Below are 18,958 nucleotides of genomic sequence, written 5' to 3'. Positions count from 1 at the left end.
TTTAAAGCTGCTAGTACAAGTTAAATACTGTGTATATACAGTATCTCACAAAAGTAAGTACACCCCTCACATTTTTGTAAATATTTGATAATATCTTTTCATGTGACAACACCGAAGAAATGACACTTTGCTACAATGTAAATTAGTGAGTGTACAGCTTGTATAACTGTGTAAATTTGCTGTCCCCTCAAAATAACTCAACACACAGCCATTAATGTCTAAACCGCTGGCAACAAAAGGGAGTACACCCCTAAGTGAAAATGTCCAAATTGGGCCCAAAGTGTCAATATTTTGTGTGGCCACCATTATTTTCCAGCACTGCTTTAACCCTCTTGGCCATGGAGTTCACCAGAGCTTCACAGGTTGCCACTGGAGTCCTCTTCCACTCCTCCATGACGACATCACTGAGATGGGGGATGTTAGAGAACTTGTGCTCCTCCACCTTCCGTTTGAGGATGCCCCACAGATGCTCAATAGGGTTTAGGTCTGGAGACATGCTTGGCCAGTCCATCACCTTCACCCTCAGCTTCTTTAGCAAGGCAGTGGTCGTCTTGGAGGTGTGTTTGGGGTCTTTATCATGCTGGAATACTGCCCTGCGGCCCAGTCTACGAAGGGAGGGGATCATACTCTGCTTCAGTATGTCACAGTACATGTTGGCATTCATGGTTCCCTCAGTGAACTGTAGCTCCCCAGTGCCAGCAGCACTCATCCAGCCCCAGACCATGACACTCCCACCACACACTTGTATTTGTACTCCTCTCCTGGTTTCTGCCACACACGCTTGACACCATCTGAACCAAATAACTTTATCTTGGTCTCATCAGACAACAGGACATGGTTTCAGTAATCCATATCCTTAGTCTGCTTGTCTTCAGTAAACTGTTTGCAGGATTTCTTGTGCATCACCTTTAGAAGAGGCTTCCTTCTGGGACGACAGCCATGCAGACCAATTTGATAGCCTAGGCCATAATGGAGTGGCACTCATGGAGTTCTTTGCCATGAGGTGCCATGTTGAATTTCCAGTGACCAGTATGAAGGAGTGTGAGAGCGATGACACCAAATTTAACACACCTGCTCCCAATTCGCACCTGAGACCTTGTAACAATAACGAGTCACATGACACCGGGGAGGGAAAATGGCTAATTGGGCCCAATTTGGACATTTTCACTTAGGTGTGTACTCACTTTTGTTGCCAGCGGTTTAGACATTAATTGACCCACTTTACATTGTAGCAAAGTTTAATTTTTTCAGTGTTGTCACATGAAAAGGTATAATCAAATATTTACAAAAATGTGAGGGGTTTTGTGAGGTACTGTGTATATATATATGTATATGTATATGTATATGTATGTGTGTGTTGTGTTATTTTACATACACTGGTCAGATACTCAGGTGACATTTCACCCCACACTTCCCGTAGCACTTGCCATAGATGTGGCTGTCTGGTCGAGCACTTCTAACGCACCTTACAGTCTAGCGGATCCCACAAAAGCTTAATGGGGTTAAGATCCATAACACTCTTTTCCAATTATCTGTTTTCCAATGTCTGTGTTTCTTTGCCCACTCTAACCTTTTCTTTTTGATTTTCCTGTTTCAAAAGTGGCTTTTCCTTTTTCTCTTCTTCCCATAAGGCCTCCTGAGTCTTCTCTTTACTGTTGTACATGAAACTGGTGTTGAGCGTGTAGAATTCAATGAAGCTGTCAGCGGAGGATATGTGAGGCATCTATTTCTCAAACTAGAGACTCTGATGTACTTATCCTCTTGTTTAGTTGTACATCTGGTCTTCCACATCTCTTTCTGTCCTTGTTAGAGCCAGTTGTCCTTTGTCTTTGAAGACTGTAGTTTAAACCTTTGTATGAAATCTTCAGTTTTTTGGCAATTTCAAGCATTGTAGCCTTCATTCCTCAAAACAATGATTGACTGATGAGTTTCTAGAGAAAGCTGTTTCTTTTTTTTTGTTGCCATTTTTGACCTGATATTGTCCTTAAGACATGCCAGTCTATTGCATACTGTGGCAACTCAAAAACAAACACAAAGACAATGTAAAGCTTTATTTAACGGTCCAAATAGCTTTCAACTGTGTTTGATATAATGGCAAGTGAATTTCTAGTACCAAATTAGCAAGTTAGCATGATTACTCAAGGATAATGTGTTGGAGTGATGGCTGCTGGAAATGGAGCCTGTTTAGATTTGATCAAAATGACTTTATTCAAATAGTGATGGTGCAAATGTCCTGACTTTAATTAGTGATCAGTTGAATGCCACTTTGGTGAATTAAAGTACCAATTTCCTTCTGAAACAGCTAAATCTGTACATTATTCCAAACTTTTGGCTGCCAGTGTAACTATATTCAGTTGTACATTTAGCTTCACATTGACATTTTTGATCAGTCCAGCTGTGAGCAATCAGCAAGTTGCAGGGGCCTAAATTGGTTTTGTTTGTAAATTTAAGGGGTTGCAATTCCCCCTCCCCAACTTCCTCTTTTGACACATAAATGTGGCAATGATGTAAGATAAAAATAACACAAGGAAATGAGAGTACTATCAGGGGAAGTCCCATGTCTTTTCTTATAGACCTAAATTTGAAAGAGTGGCATAATTCATAGAGTTGGCACAAAACAGAAAAGAAAGACTGTTTCAATTATTATGTCATTATTTTTGTTTAACCTCTTATGCCACTTTGACATGTGACAGCCTTTTAATACTTATATTTTCTGTAAAGCTGTATTGGAACAATATGTATGGTAAAAAAAGTGTTATGCAAATAAAGCTAAACTGAAATTAACTGAATTAACCAAGATAAATAGTGTAAATTCACATATGTGAATTTACTTCTCAGATTTTGTCACATTTTGATCTACGACACACTGGCTGGCCTGGAAGACACAAAAAGCATTTTGCAATTAAAATGTATGTACAGTAAACAATTTATTTTTGAATTCTATAGTCCTATAAACCTTTTTTTTAATCCTTTGCAATAACAAAGGGAATGTCCAATAGCGTTTTGAAACTAAGTCTTTACAATATGTGTCATATCCTGAGAAATACTAATTGGATGAAAAAAATAAAGCATCAGAGCAGCCTTAAATTTAGTTGTTGTCATGACAGAGCATTTCATAATTTGGTTTATTTAAAAGCATATTTTCACATTTTAATTTATTTCATATTGCTATATTCATCATTTTATGGTAGAAACCCCTAAGCTCATAACATAATTTATGCGATTGTAATTGCTGTGTAAATGCATTTATGCCTGCTCCGAATAGCATTAAACACAAACAGACTGTGTAAATAACATGCCACTTCAGGTGCAGCCTCTGTGCAACCTTTTCATCATTTAAATGGCTTTAGAGTATTTAGGGCCTCCATTCCCAATTGCCCCTTTAAACTACTTCATAAAATCACAAACTGTTTAATTTGATACTCTTTAGAGAAACTTTTTCAAGTATTTGTGTGTGAAGTTCTGAAAATGCTTAACATAATGAAAACTTATTTACATCTAATTTGATCGCCTGTGAATCGAATTTACCACAGCCCACATTCACTCTCCACCCTGAGGGCGGAACCACTATCACCTTTGGTAATAAGACAAGTGATTTGACGAGTTGACTGCTAGCGTGGTGAGTGTGTTAGGTTAGCGTATTAGGCATGTTGCATTGAATTAACGTTTGCATGTCTTTGAAACACACAGGTGTGGATTTGCAGTCCGTGCGGCCTGCTTTTCTTAAAATGAGGACCGCTGCGCTATTTGCATTCTTTGGCATCGCTGTTTTAGTCTGTGCCGTGGGCAGTCACAGAAGTTTAGAAGACATGGGCCGCGTTGAATTACTGCGAGTGCGTGAACTGGCAGAGCAGCCGCGATATGGCGCGTGCTGGTCTCGAGCGCTGGAGAAAATCCACTTAAGCTGCAGAGACTTCAGTGATGATGTGCAGAGCAAGATCGCGTTGTCCTTCACGCATTGCCACCTGCAAAGGTCATCTACTTCTTTTACTGCAATCAATTGGAAAACTCACTGAGCCATGTTCAGATATAGTTTAGAGCAGTGGTTCTGAACTGATTTTTAGACTTTACACAAATGGTGTACACCACACAGTGCACCACACCGCCCCCCCCTTTTTTTAAGTTTTATTTATTTTTTGATCGTGCAAAGGTAAATAAGATAAGCTTAAATCAAACATTGAATTGTATTAAAATTATCATGAACTGCATAGGCCAAGCAAAATCTTAGAGACACTTTTGCATGCTGCTTTGTTTTTAGTTTTTCAAAGTTTTATTAGCATTATATATATATTATATTTTACTAATTGCAGTCAGAATTATTTTTTTTACCTGCTGTCTGCAGCTCTATCAAAATTACCCTGGTAGCACACATACATCACTCTGACGTCTATTTTATATGTTTACATATGGAAGATGAATTTTATAGGTTGTTTGCTCGTCTGCAATATGTCTCTAAGACATTTCCTCAGTCATGTCAACGAGACAGTCAGCAGATGTCTTTGAGATGTTTATGATTTAGAATATTTGAAAATCTGATCTTGTTAAGATGTTTAGCAAATGTTAATTAGATTGCAAAGCTTTCCTGATGAAAATATCTAAAACAGACATCTCTGACATGTATATGTGCTATCTGGGTAGTGGCCGACCAATATGGATTTTGCAGTGGGCGGATACCACATTATGCACACATACATCTCTGAGATATCTGTTTTAGATCTTTTCATCTGAAAAGCAATGCAATCAAATACACATCTGCTAAACATCTTAAAAAGATCAAATTTACAAACATACTAAGTCATGAAGACATCTGCTGAATGTCTTATTGACACGAGAGAGTAAACGTCTTATAGATGTATTGCAGATGAGCAAGCGATGTAATAAATAAATAAAAAATACATCTTCCAGATGTAAACAAACACATCAAATGGATATCTTGATAATGTATATGTGGTATAGGATAATACAATTGAATCATAGCACAGTTACCAATTGAGATCAACGCTTTGAATGTTTTAAGTGACTTTTTAAATTTATTTTTACACAATATCTGTTAAATTTACACGTGCACACATACTGAATAGAAGTAGTATTTTTTTATTATCCAATGATTATATTTGGTACATAATGGAACTAACATCAGGGAGAGCTAACACTTTAGTAAAGCAGCCAAAGTGGGTGCGGTTATCAGCCAATGCCAATAATGGCATTAACATGACATCCATCCATCCATCCATCCATTTTCAACTGCTTATCCGAAGTCGGGTCGCGGGGGCAGCTGCTCCAGCTGACTTATCCCAAACTTCCCTATCCCGAGCCACATTAACCAGCTCTGACTGGGGGACCCCGAGGCGTTCCCAGGCCAGTGTGGAGATGTAATCTCTCCACCTAGTCCTGGGTCTTCCCCGAGGCCTCCTCCCAGCTGGACGTGCCTGAAACACCTCCCTAGGGAGGCGGCCAGGGGGCATCCTTACCAGATGCCCAAACCACCTCAACTGACTCCTTTCGACGCAAAGGAGCAGCGGCTCTACTCCGAGCTTCTCACGGATGACTGAGCTCCTCACCCTATCTCTAAGGGAGAAGCCCGCCACCCTTCTGAGGAAGCCCATTTCGGCCGCTTGTACTCGCGACCTAGTTCTTTCGGTCATGACCCAGCCTTCATGACAATGAGGCCAAATATCGGCTGTTTATCGGTATTGCTGATATATCACCAATCTGAACAGTCTTTGGTCATGACCCACCATTTGGGAACCACTGGTTTAGACAGTATTGTGACTTTATGAAAAAGTAAACATTCTGTGCATGTTGCTAATGAGATAACTAATATATATATATATATATATATATATAATATCAAATAACTATTATTCCTCAAATAATTGTTGAATTGTCCATTGCAGGTCAGGTCGCACTTTCCCAGAGTGCCTGGAAGGTAGTGATGTCAAAACATGCACCCAAGGCATGGACCCTGTGGCCTTCAACACCTACACTGAGTTTTTTACCCACGCACACAGCATCTGTCATTATTTACAGAGTGAGCGCTGGCAACAGAGAGCCGAAATCACTATTCACAGGTACAAAAGTTACTAGAAATGATAAAGGGTATCTCATAGGGTATTTAAAAAGGTATTTCCTATTTTTACTTTCAGATGAGCCTTTTCTTGAATGCTTTTTTTATATTTGATTTTTGTATTGTTTTTATCTTGTATATACTTCTATTTAAAATGTTTTGAAGCTACCTTTTAAAGGCATTGTATAAATGTAAAGTGTATAAATTTGTATGTCATGCATTCTTTCATTGCTTCATTCAATTCATTTGTAAATTGTATAATTCATTCTTTAATGGCAGATGCTTTTATCCAAAGTGACCACCAGAGAATTCAATAGGTACATTTTACAGGTTCCCTTTGGAATCGAACCCATGTGTGTATAAACTAGATATGTGACCCAATGTTCATCTACGTTTCAGGTTGACTGAGAGTTCGGCCGGTGTGGCAGAGCAGCTTGCCTCCACCCAGCAGATGGCAGAAGATCTGGTTGTTGCCCAGAGTGCAGCACTAAAATCCCAGGAGAGCATCCTTCGCAATGGAGAAGAACTCAAGAGCACCCTGCAAGACTCAACTCAAGGTGCTGGTTCAGATTAAATGAGAGGGAATTATGGCTACTAAAGTATGATGTTACTTTGAAGTAGAACTAGCTGTACTTGTTTGTCTGAAGGACAGTCCTGTTGAGAGTAGAGGTAGAGGGATATTCGGTTTTACTGATTAATCTGTGCTGATAGTGGCTTTTTGAAACAATCTGTTATATGCAAAATCAGCGGCAGTTGTTGTTGAAAGTTCCAACTTCATTTTAGTCTATAAAAAGCTTAATTTGGTAAATACTTTATTTGAATGTCCCGTGTTATGCACCAAATCTTTTTATGTTTTTATTGGGATTCTGTCAAAATCATTTTTGTGAATGTTTTTATTAAAATGTGTGCTAGATTCAGCCTAAAATGAAAAGATGCGACTGGCGACACATTTGCTAAATGACATTACGTGGTTCATTACCTGTGTCACTGCAGTTTCGAGGTGAAATGATGATAAAAGATGATATTTTCAAGGTTAATGCTCTATGGAGTTTTAATGGAAAAACCAACCTCCCTAACCTACACCTTTAACCTTAAGCTGACAATAGTATCATAAAAGCAGATGAAATTAAAAATGCAATTACGTAATTTTGTGATGCTTTTTGGCATCGACTTGAGTGCTCTACTGGACTCGAACCTTAGTCCTCGTATAGCTTGTATATTGGTAATATAATGCAAACATTAAAATGTATCGTAAAATTACTCTGGTGTTTATTTCACCAGAAAACTGCTGTAATATGTTGAATGAGGAACATAAAAACTATTTGTAAAAGTAAAATTTTAGTAATAAGATTCTATCGGACCAGGTTGGCTGTATTTATTAAAAGATATTTATATATTTTGTTTTGTTGATATTTTTGATGTGTGCCTTAAAGATGTTTGTCGTGTGTTGGGCCAGTGGTGGCTCAGCGGTTAATGCTCTGGGTTACTGACCGAAGGTCGGTTCAAGCCCCAGCACTGCCAAGATACCACTGTTGGGACCTTGAACAAGGCCCTTGACCCAGGGGCGCTGTTTCATGGCCACCCCCAGCTTAGTTGGGATATGCGAAAACAACTGCATTTCATTGGCTCTGAACCTGTACTCTGCACAATGACAATAAAGTTGAATCTTAATCTAAAGGAATAGTTCACTCAAAAATGAAAAAAATTCTCATCATTTACTCACCCTAATGCCATCCCAGATGTATATGACTGACTTTCTTCAGCAGAACACAAATTAAGATTTTTAGAAGAATATTTCAGCTCTGTAGGTTCATCCAATGTAAGTGAATGGGTGCCAAAAATGTTAAGCTCAAAATCAAATAAAGTCAGCATAAAAGTAATCTATATGACTCTAGTGGTTAAATCCATGTCTTCAGAAGTGATATTATAGGTGTGGGTGAGAAACGGATCAATATTTAAAGGAGTAGTTCACCCAAAAATGAAAATGATCTCATCATTTACTCACCCTCATGATATCCCAGGTGTGTATGACTCTGTATGCGATTTCTCTTTTGAAGCTCCAAAAATCACAGACAGTCAGCATAAATGTCATCCATATGACTCCAGCAGTTAAATTAATGTCTTCTAAAGGGACACGATCACGACACAATATTTAAAAGATAAATATTTAAGTACTTTTTAACTATAATCCAACGCTTAAGGAGAGGGTGGAGTACAAGTGGTCTCATGTGACGTTTTCGCATTGCCATGGATACCGAGGTAATCTCACATTGTCAACTCTGTTGAAACATCCAGAGTAAGCACACAAACACACCATTGTGAGTAAAGAAATGGATAATAACAGATCAAAACCAATCAAGCTACTTTACAGCGGTCCTCCTCACTTGTAAACAGCGCTGCTCTTCTGGGATGTGAGTTTGTCAATGTGATTACGTCACACGTATACTGATGCTGACCAGAAGCATGATTTAGAGTTAAAAAACTACTTAAATATTTATCTTTTCCGATCGTGTCGCTTTCGAAGACATTAACAGCTGGTGTCGTATGGATGAAGTTTTTGCTGACTGTCTGTGGTTTTTTTTTTAACCTTAAAAATAGAAATTGCCATTCACTTTATGGACCTGCTGAGCAGAGAAATTCTTCTAAAAATCTGCTTTTGTGTTCTGCTGAAGAAAGTCATGCATATCTGGGATTAAATAATGAGAGAATTTTACTGTTCCTGTTGATGCTCATTGACCCCACACACGGGCCTGACTTTACTTCACATTTACTATATAGTGTGCTGTTCAAAATTGTTTTGTCTAGACTATATATTAAATGTGTACTCATTTAAGCTAAGTGACATCAGTTTGGGGTGGGGGGCGGGCATGCACATCAACAGGGTAAGTGGCCATATACGCTTTAAGATCAAAATGTTTTGCCTAAACTCACTTTTCCCATTCTTTGAATGTGTCCAATAATCCAGACTGTTTTCCAATGCTTCGTTCCAGGCCTGAGAGATGTGTTTGCAGAGATGAGGCATTCTGCTCAGGAGCAGCAGGTGGCATTTGCGGAAATCTTTAACCGTGTTGCTTTCCTCCAAAGCTTCATCATGTCCGAGACGCACACTTTCAGTTCCCTCTTCTACAATGCTCTGGGCTTTGGTGCCTCTTTCTTTCTGACCTCTGTGCAGCGTACAGCCGGGGCCAGGCAAGTCTAAACCTCACTCAGTTAGTGTAGGGTTACTAAGGTATGAAGAATGGATAATGCTGTTGAAATGGTTGGTAAAATAACGTCTCAAATCTTCACCTTTAATTAATGCATTTTGTTTAATCTTAGATTTTTCCTTTTTGGACTTGTGGCTTTGAATGTATACCTAGAGAGGATGATATGTAAGATGGTGTTGGAAAATGAGGACCCAGGTTATCAACAGATGGTGAGTAAAAAGTCTGAGTCCCAATGGGATCTTAAAGAAATGGATGAAAATTCTCATCATTTGCTCACCCTCATTCTATCCCAGATGTGTATGACTTCCTTTCTTCTGCTGAACACAAACAAAGATTTTTATTAGAATATCTTTGTTCTGTTGGTCCTCACATTGCAAGTGAATGTGACCAAAACTTTGAAGCTCCAAAAAGCACAAAGGCAGCATAAAAGTAGTCCATAAGACTCCAGTGGTAAAATCCATGTCTTCAGAAGCGATATGATAGGTGTGGGTGAGAAAACAGATTTACTGTAAATCTCCAATTTCAAACAGCCCTATTAAGTGCTCTTCTCTGCTAAGAGTTATTTTGTTTTTGGCAAATTGCATTCTTTGTGAATATCGCCACCTACTGGGGAGAATTTATAGTAAAAAAGGCCTTCCATTTTTATCCGTTTCTCACCTACACCTACAAAATCTAATTTGAAGGCATTGATTTAACAACTTGAGTTATATGGATTAATTTTATGCTGCCTTAATGTGCTTTTTGGAGCTTTAAAGGTCTGGTCACCATTCACTTACATTGTATGGACCTACAGAGATGAGATATTTTTCTAAAAATCTTTATTCAGCAGAAGTCATCATACACATCTGGGATGGCATGAGGGTGCGTAAATGAAGAGACAATTTCCATTTTTAGGTGAACTGTCCCTTTAAGGACAACGTGAATTTAAAACTGAGAGTATTTACTTAATACAAAATGTTTTGGTCTTATTGTGAATAATTAATCAGTCTATGTTTTTCCAAAGAAAATAATTTTCCCTTCCCTTTAGCATGCAGAGTTAGTTACTAACTTATATCTATTACAAGTATAAAAAGAATGAAACAATTGAGGCATTTTTGCAAACTGTCCAGACCTAGAGAACAAAATACAAAAATCAATTGCAAAAAGCAAAACATTTACACATGTTCTATTTGTACATAATATAACTAGCCTGTATTTTTGATGGACGGGTCAAATAAAGTGGCGGGTATAACTCTGCAGTGCATCAAAATTAAAAAAGGGGCATCCAACGAATTGCGCACATTCACCCGTGTAAATACAACAACAATTGTTCACAGACAAGTTAATTTGGTTACTACATCCAAACGTGTAAGTGCTTACTTCAATACTAAACAGAATGACTGTTATAACTAATGCTAGTATCTGTTTCAGAATGTAAACTTTTTCAAAGCTACTTTTAAAACATGACGTGCAGATCTTCGTTGTCAAAATAACATTGTCTGCTATAAGATGTAATGTACGACTTTTGCCACCCACCTGGTTCAGTCGAAAGGAGATCGCTTCTGCTTCTCTCAAGGCTGAAGTGTCGAGGAGTCGAGTGCAGGCTCGACGTTCATGTCGCCAGGTGCATTCTCATACAGTTCTACTTTTATCGCAGTCCTTTTCTGCATATCACTGGCCCCCTTTGGCATATTCTGGCGCCGTTTTGTGGCCCGTTCTGCATAACACGGCAGCTCGTTTCTGCTTAGTCCCGGTTCTCCCGATGGCCAGTCCGTCCCTGATCATCTGTGCGTCGGCCCACTGGGAAAATGCCCGGTATGCCAGATTACCAATCCAGCCCTGCTAAAATATTTCACAGTATGGAAATAAAATGAGGTGCGATGAGGTATTTCATGTTGACTTTAATATTACATATTTTGAATTCAAGTTTCAGCAACACTTTCAGTTCTGGTCATGGTTTTCATGGGAACATTTATTGTTTTCCTTTTTCCATAGGAGAGAATCACCTTTTTAGTTGGGCTTCTAAGAAAAACGACGATCCTGATGGGTTGCCTTGTTCTGCTGTCCTTTGCTCTGCGTTACCGCAATGTTGGTAGAGAGAGTCTTGAAATTCTGAAGGAGCTAAAAGAGACCCGCTCTGATCTTCAGCAGGCCTTGCAGAGAGCTGGTATCTACTGGAGAGAAGACTCCTTGACATTTACACTTTTGATTTGGTTCCAAAGATTGTTCAAGATCTCTCTTCTGGTATCTTCCAGAATGTCTCTCTGAATCCGTTGACGAAAGGAAGAGGTCCAGAAGAAAACATTGGGAAAGCAAATGGGAAGAGAAAAGTGACAATTTGGTTGTTTTGCATCCCTCTAGCGTCGTGAGTGCCACCTTGTCGACATTCTCTGGCCCTCATGACAGTAAGACAGCTTCTAAAAGTGTTGACCTTTTAATCCGAGCAGGAGTCAATTTGCATTTAATTTGATGCTTAGACAATGAACTAAATCTTTGTGAAATGGTTTACCTAACAACTAAATCATCTCTAAGTTGTTGAACTAATCCTAATGCAAGTGTATATCGTTGTGTGCGATCAGACAGGCATTGTGACAGTTTTGGTCCATCTCTGGTAACCCAGAGACCTTCAGAAGTCATTAAGAAACGTCAGCGACGCTCCTCAGGGTCTCGTGTGCGGCCGTCCACTGCTGTAGTGTACAGTGTGCTGGTGGAAGACAATCAGGTGCTATAATATATTCATTTAGATGTATATTTAGTTTTATTTGTAGTGTGCTTTTAACAGTTTGTATTGTTCCAAAACTGTTTTTCAGGAAATATATATATATATATATAAAAATGACATCAATTATGTTTTTCTAGTGCTATATATTTTTCCTAAACTGAGTCTGGCACTTGTATCAATTTGTTTTTTATAGATATATTTTCCTCATTTCACAAAAACATCCTTTTACCTGAATTAGTAATGTACCCAAAAATTACAATTCTGACATGGTTTACTTATCCTCGTGGCATTCTAAACTTGGATATATGCTATTATTTTTCCTGTGGATCATGAAAGGAGAACACCTTAATATTAAATATCCATTTCCACCAAAGCAATTATGGATGTCTATTGCAAGAGCCTCCGGATATGAACTTTTATCCGGCTGTATTTTGATTGGAAAGGTCTGTATGCTAATAGGGTTTCACTGCTTTTACCAATAGCCGAGGTATAGCCTGAGAAGTCGGAAATCCTTGTGTGGTCCAGAGGTTAGTGCGTTGAAGCACTGATACAGAACATCCGAATAAAGTTTGAGTGATTGGCATCCAAAGATCCAAACCAGTGAAGAGCAGAGATAACACAAGAACTCAAAGTCAGATCTTACAGAACGTTCAAATACTTTTGAAGCATGAGAACACAAGAACATATAATCGTTTCTGAATATATGCTGCTTTTGCTTTTTAATCTTTTAACACTATTTTTATGTCAAGTTTTATGTTTCATTTTTTTACAAATCCAATAAATGAGTTCCAGTTTAACACCTTCTGAGTAATAAACTTTGAATTCAAATGATGTTTTAAGTGTCTGTACTTGATGAAAACCTCTTGGCCTTTACAACAAATTCTGTATGTCTAGAAAAACAAGCTTGATCCAGCTTTCCAAGCAAGACTGACATCTAATGGCCAAACGCTGTAGTTGGTGGTGGGCAGGTCCCTTTGGTTTTGCTCTTTTGAATCCTTTAAAGTTTAAAATATAATTAATTCTGAACTATATATGACTAGATTGGAATAAATGTGGAATAGTCTGCACATCACTACTTCTAATGAATGGGTAAGCAGCAGAGAAACACACAAAAATGCAGTCCCCTGAGTGACCTGTGATGAGATCCAGTCCAGCTACTGACTCAGCCTGTACAAACTCAACTTATATAAACATTGTCCATTTTGATGCCCCCCAAACATCATTTATGGGAAAACGTACTCCATATGTTCACACTGTTAAGAAAGGCAAATACATAAAGCTAGATGAAAAAGGAAGTATCATTTATTATTTTAGGATTAAAATAAGTGTTTAAAAAAAGCAACTCAAAAAGCATGTGAGCTGACACTGATCAAACTTTTTTAATGCAGCAAAATTTCATTAAAATCCCCAATTGCGTTTCTTGTTTTTAATGAATGCCCTGTTTTATTTCATGTATTATGTAGGTGAAACACACACACACACACACACGTATGTATGTACTGCATTTATGTATGTGTATGTACTGCATTTATGTATATGCAACTTAATGTTGATTTAAATATTTTAAAATAAATTGTTACAGTAAATATAATGTTATGAGAGTCTACACTGAAAATAATGGTTATAACAAAAAAAATAACAAACACCTGGATGCATTAGAGTTATGAGACTTTTAAGAGAAAATACTTTAAAGGGACTAGATAATAATGCCATAATTTAGATATATTTATTTATGTATAAATCTCCGCAATAAAAGGAAAATAACGTGCTATGAATTGGATCCACCGCTCGTCTACAAGTTGAATTAAAGTTTTCATTCCTCTCTAAAACCCCTTTAACTTGAGCTACTGTTGTAATCTAGGTCAAATGGGACGAGTCCGTGTTTACAGCCCACTTCCACAGATTTTTAATGGGGTGTAAATGTTTAATTTATGAAATATAAACAATCTGCTTCGATTAGGATATACCTCCAAATGTGCTCTTTTCAGGAAAGGGGAACATTCAAAAATCCTTTGAAAGTTTTCCCTTCGCTTCAGATTTCAAGCACAAACCCTTTGGAAGAGAGAGAGAGAGAGAATGAGAAACAGACTTTTGGGAGAGCGAGAGAGAGAGAAAGAAATGAAAAACAGACTTTGGGAAGAGAGAGAGAGAGAGTTGGAGGGGGTTGAAGCTCGGTTTCATATGTCCTGAAGGAGGAGGGTTTTCAGTTTAACACTTCGGCGTTGTCGAATCCCACAAAAGAACAGACAAGCAACCGGTGGAGATTAAACAAGAGCAAAACTGTTACATTCAAATGTTCTAACAATGGGGCATCGCGACATTATCAATTCTCGTGTGTAAGGATTAAATTTAAAGAGACACGCACACACAGTCGGAGGAGTAAGAAACAAAGCGTATGTGGATTTGGTTTAAAGCAGCTGAGTGTGCGTATTTTTTGGATATGGTTATACCGAAAGGAAATTGGGAAAACCGTCTGAATAATGAGGAAAAAATAGCGGCAATGTGCGGCGATCTTTGTCGCGGTTTCGCGTCGCGCTTTTAACCTGTAATTTACGATCGGCAACGAAGTTTTAAGATGGAATGGGAAAGTTGGGTTAAAACCGACGTTCTCATAGATTTAAGCGAAAGTCAGTAACCAAGCGACTGTATTTAAACCATATTTAACGATGGCAATTTACGAAGATATCATTTATATTGGTTCTGCTTTGGACGCATAACAATGTATACATGTGTGTTCGGTTACCCCTTTATATGTTTGGTGACCTCTGATAGGGATAAACAGAAAGCCGCCAATGACATAAGATACATTTTCCCGAAGGGCTGTTCACGTCGAACGCGTGGTTAAGTTCGTCTTTTCAGTGTAAATGTGCTCGTTTGAACAGCGCCGCATTTTTAGATGCCGAGTCAAGGGGGAAAAAAACTTCAAAACAAAACGCGTTAACACTTGCGTTCTTTTTTGGAACGTGTTCGGCTTGAACGCCCCCTAAAGTTTATTGCGTCTTGGAGTTCTCTGGAACGAAATTGGCTTGGGAACATACGTGATTGCGGTTCAACTGACCGTTGATGGCAAGCGAATGTGACTGGAATTGCACTTCGTCGGCTGGTTGGAGTGGAGTGAGCTGCCTGCTTTACCTTTTTCAGCATCGCACAGGAAGATACTGGCGGGACGCAGAAGTATCGTGTGTCTTTGGACCTGGACTGTTTTGGGTATTCGGGTCTTATCTTTGAACGTGGGATATAAACGGTACAGTGTTGTAGTTTTTCTTCTGGGTTTGACCGCATCCTGTGTCATATAAACCAGTGTAAGGTTTGAGCGGACAGGCATGCAGTTGAATCGACCTAAGAGCGCTCACATGGTCACTTCCAGTCCGCACAATTCCTCCTTTTCCAGCCAGTTCAAAACCATGCGCTTCTCATACCACATCGGCAGCGGTTTGCCGAGTCCTCAACCTGCCCTGCGCAGATCAGGTGAGTGTGGACCTAATTGACAGTTACTGTACGTTTCTCTTAAGTATCAGAATGACTGCTTCTCATGCAGTAATACCAAAGCACCATTATGAAAGACATTTGTGAGATATTACCTATATAAATGTAGATGGGGTGTGTAGTAGTAGCCTTGTCTGGTAACCCAAAGCTTGTATGGTTCAAACACCACAAAGGTTGATCCATCACTATTGTGTCCTTGAGTAGACACCAAGCTGTATGTGGAGAGAACTTATAATAAATGTATGGTGAATTGGGGTAATCTATGATACTTTATCATGACAACCCAGCTGGAATATAGAGATGAAGTGCTTGTGAGGGACTAAGAAATGCTCACGTACATACCTAATGAACTGGATTGCCCTAATTCAACCAGCTGTAAAAGCTTTGGCTAAAAGATTAAGCTAAGTGATAAAATGGTAACACATCTGGGTTAATAAAAGACACCACCGTGCTTGATGTTTTGTGATTATGGCATGTCTTCAAGACTAGCAAAATTTCACCACTTCAGTCCTTGTAAAATCAGAAAATAAAGGAAAATTTTGGGTTCACCACAGCATTTGTGGCATGATATTGATTGCCACAAAAAAAATTATTTAGAGCCTTCCCTCCTTTTTAAACAAAGCAAAAATCGAGGTAACAGTGAGGCACTTATAATGGATGTGAATGTGCCCAACTTTTGGAGAGTTCAAAAGAATAATAATGTTGCTTATAATTTAATAAAAGCTCTTACATTAATTCTTCTGTTAAAACTTGTGTATTATTTGAGCTGTCCAATTGTTTAAATTGTGTTTTTTAGGCTTTATGGCATCACATCGTCATGGCAATGAAGTAAAGTTGGATAAAACTGTACAGAAAACATTAGGAAGCGATTTTATTGCACTAAAATCAAGTTAAAAATGCATATTTTGTTATGTCTTGTGGCTATACTTTTAAAACAGTGAGTATTTTAATGTTTACGGACTGTCCCCCATTCACTGTAGATGCTTCATTGTAATACATTTGTGCTTTTTTTTTTTTAAAGTAAAGGAGGGATTTAACATTAAAGAAAAAAGGTTATAAAGGCCCAGTTGTTCATCCAAAGATGTGAGATATTTTAAAGGAATAGTTTACTGAAAAATAATAATTTTGTTTTCATTTACTCACACTTAAGCTCGTATGTCTTCCTTTTTATTTGGAACTCAAATGAAGATATTTTGAAGGATACATGTACATGATGTATTTATATCCATAGTGAATAATTTGTTTCAGTCTATTATTCCCTCAAAACCCTTTGTTTCACTTCCAGAAGACATGGATTAAACCACTCGAGGTGTAAGGATTGCCTTTATGCTGCCTTTATGTCCTATTTGGAGCTTGACATTTTTGGACCCAACTGACTTGCATTGTATAGATATAAACATATCATATGTATATCCTTCAAAATAACTTAGTTTGTGTTCCGCAGAACAAAGAAAGTCATATGTGTTAAATTACTCATTTAAGGTGCTTGTGTACATGGAAGATGCATTGCAAATGCCATGACATTCAGCATGTTTAACATGGTTGAATCACACACACGTCACCTTACACTGTATTAAGAGGAGGGCCATTTCATTGCACTGATTACTAATAGAAATCACCATTCTTCTTATTTATCCTGCATGCAGCCAAGATTGCAGAAGCAATTGTGCACTGAATGGATGTGCTTGATGAAGGTCATCAGTCACAGTGGCACAATGTATTAGCCTGTAACCACATGTGTTTGTCTTACAGGAGAGCTTGTCACTAAATCAATGCCCTCTGTTTCAGAGTGACATTTTCTGGATTCTCATGTAATCCAACCTTTATTCTTCTAAAAAGAGGAAAAATGACTCCCTATGAAGCATGCATACTGTTTCTTTTGGGACTGTTGACTGTAAAGTAGTACCTGATAAGACAGCATATCATGTTTCAGTTTGCAGGAGCCACAATAAGCTACTGTAAAAATTTAGAAATGGGCATCTTTAGTGTTAGTGATGCAGGCCGTCAGATGTTCACTGTGCCTGTAATGATATTCACATGGTCCACTGCTCACTTGCTGATAAGGCAACAGCAGAGATCTTGAAGCAGAGCCCAATTGTCCTGTATTTTATTACTATATGTTGGAGCTAGACTGTCATGTTTGTACTCAAGGGTGTGCCTGTTATGGTCTGGTTCCTTGAGGGTCTGTCAGTTTGGTATATTTACCCAAGCACTGCACTGTGAAATCCAATTAAAGTCTGAAATACAGAGCAATGCAGTGGGTTGCATCTGTGCTGACCACCATTGGCGTTTAGAAACATGTTTGTAGTTTTGGCTTTTTGGTGCATTGGAAGGCATAGATAAAGAGCCATATTTAGGTATAGATTAATGGCATCGCTCTGTTGTGTAAAGGGTCATATGAATGCAGTTTTGGAAGTAAACAATAGATTACACAGCTGTGCAAATGGGTGTTCTGCAATGCATAACTCATCAGCAGTAGGTTTGTGTTTGAATTCGCTTGACAGTGTGTCAATAAAAGTAATTCACCCCAGCACACCATGAATAATCTCATGTTGACCTTAATGAAATAAGTATTTGGAATTGAAATATCACTGTCTGTTACTGTTGAAAGAGCAACACAAGAGGATTACCATTCAACCATCTCTCAAAATGATTTGGACCCACAAAACGGGATCACTTTCCATTGTTGTCCATCATAATAGAGTGGGGGTGTTTTAATCTGCTGCTGTTTTGAAATTTTTTTTATCCCTATTGCATATGAAAGTAACAGATGGGGTCATGGGGTGTTTTGTCCTCTTATTGAAAGTTGTTACCCTAAAACACATTCACATCTGGTATAATGGATAAAACAACTGTAGATTTACAGATACCGTGTTTATGTCAGAAGCTGTTTAAAAGAGGCCTTGTTGCCAGACTTCACAGATTGAGCTGGAATACATGTGCATTCTTTGCATTGTTTTAATTTCCAGAATGTTTGAAAAGGAAATGGGAATTTAATACAATATTGTATTAAATGTGGAAGCTTTGCACATTGATGTGATTCAACAGACTGCACTAAAATGTATTGGAAATGAACCATTTCTACTTCAGGATGGCTTTGCGAGATAAGCACTAACAAAAAAAGTACCTTGGTATTACCATGTTTATTTATTTATTTTTGGACATTGTGCTTTCAAAAGAACCATGAAGTATTATGTACAGTAAAGAAAGACCATAGATGAATATGATTATCGTTCAGTACCATTGTACATCTAAAATCCATCAGTGCATCATGACCTGAGTCACCACAGTACTTTTTTGTTAGGAAGGCCTCAGTACCAGTACCATGGTATCAGTGGCGTCTGCTGGTCTTTCAAAGAGGGGAAGCTCATTTTCGGCCTACATTATAAACTTATTTAAAAGTAAATTCTGCCCTACGTTCCTTTTCGAGAAAATGCACTGTGACTCTGTCGTACCAACTAGGCGTCTTTTCCAGTGACTTGACCAGTGTCTTCTCAA

At 38.3% G+C, this 18,958-nt stretch overlaps 2 protein-coding genes across 2 annotated transcripts in view; both read left to right on the top strand.

The window, feature by feature from the left end:
- Window positions 1-3,809: 3,809 nt before the first annotated feature.
- On the top strand, window positions 3,810-12,681 carry LOC127630594 (uncharacterized). Its single transcript, XM_052108209.1, has 9 exons — window positions 3,810-3,973; window positions 5,898-6,071; window positions 6,467-6,624; window positions 9,058-9,256; window positions 9,386-9,482; window positions 11,248-11,419; window positions 11,508-11,657; window positions 11,832-11,974; window positions 12,457-12,681. Exons 1-9 carry the CDS (start codon window positions 3,810-3,812, stop codon window positions 12,520-12,522), a joined length of 1,323 nt encoding a protein of 440 aa, XP_051964169.1. The 3' UTR covers window positions 12,523-12,681.
- A 1,562-nt stretch (window positions 12,682-14,243) lies between these two features.
- Window positions 14,244-18,958, top strand: part of LOC127630485 (FYVE, RhoGEF and PH domain-containing protein 1-like) — a 79,830-nt gene continuing 75,115 nt past the window's right edge. The window contains 1 exon segment of the mRNA XM_052108049.1: window positions 14,244-15,442. Coding sequence (XP_051964009.1) covers window positions 15,298-15,442 — 145 coding nt within the window. The 5' untranslated portion in view covers window positions 14,244-15,297.

The sequence above is a fragment of the Xyrauchen texanus genome, chromosome 37 (assembly GCF_025860055.1).
Source record: "Xyrauchen texanus isolate HMW12.3.18 chromosome 37, RBS_HiC_50CHRs, whole genome shotgun sequence".
NCBI classification, from domain to species: Eukaryota; Metazoa; Chordata; class Actinopteri; order Cypriniformes; family Catostomidae; genus Xyrauchen; species Xyrauchen texanus.
This window is presented reverse-complemented; position numbering and strand designations above follow the sequence as displayed.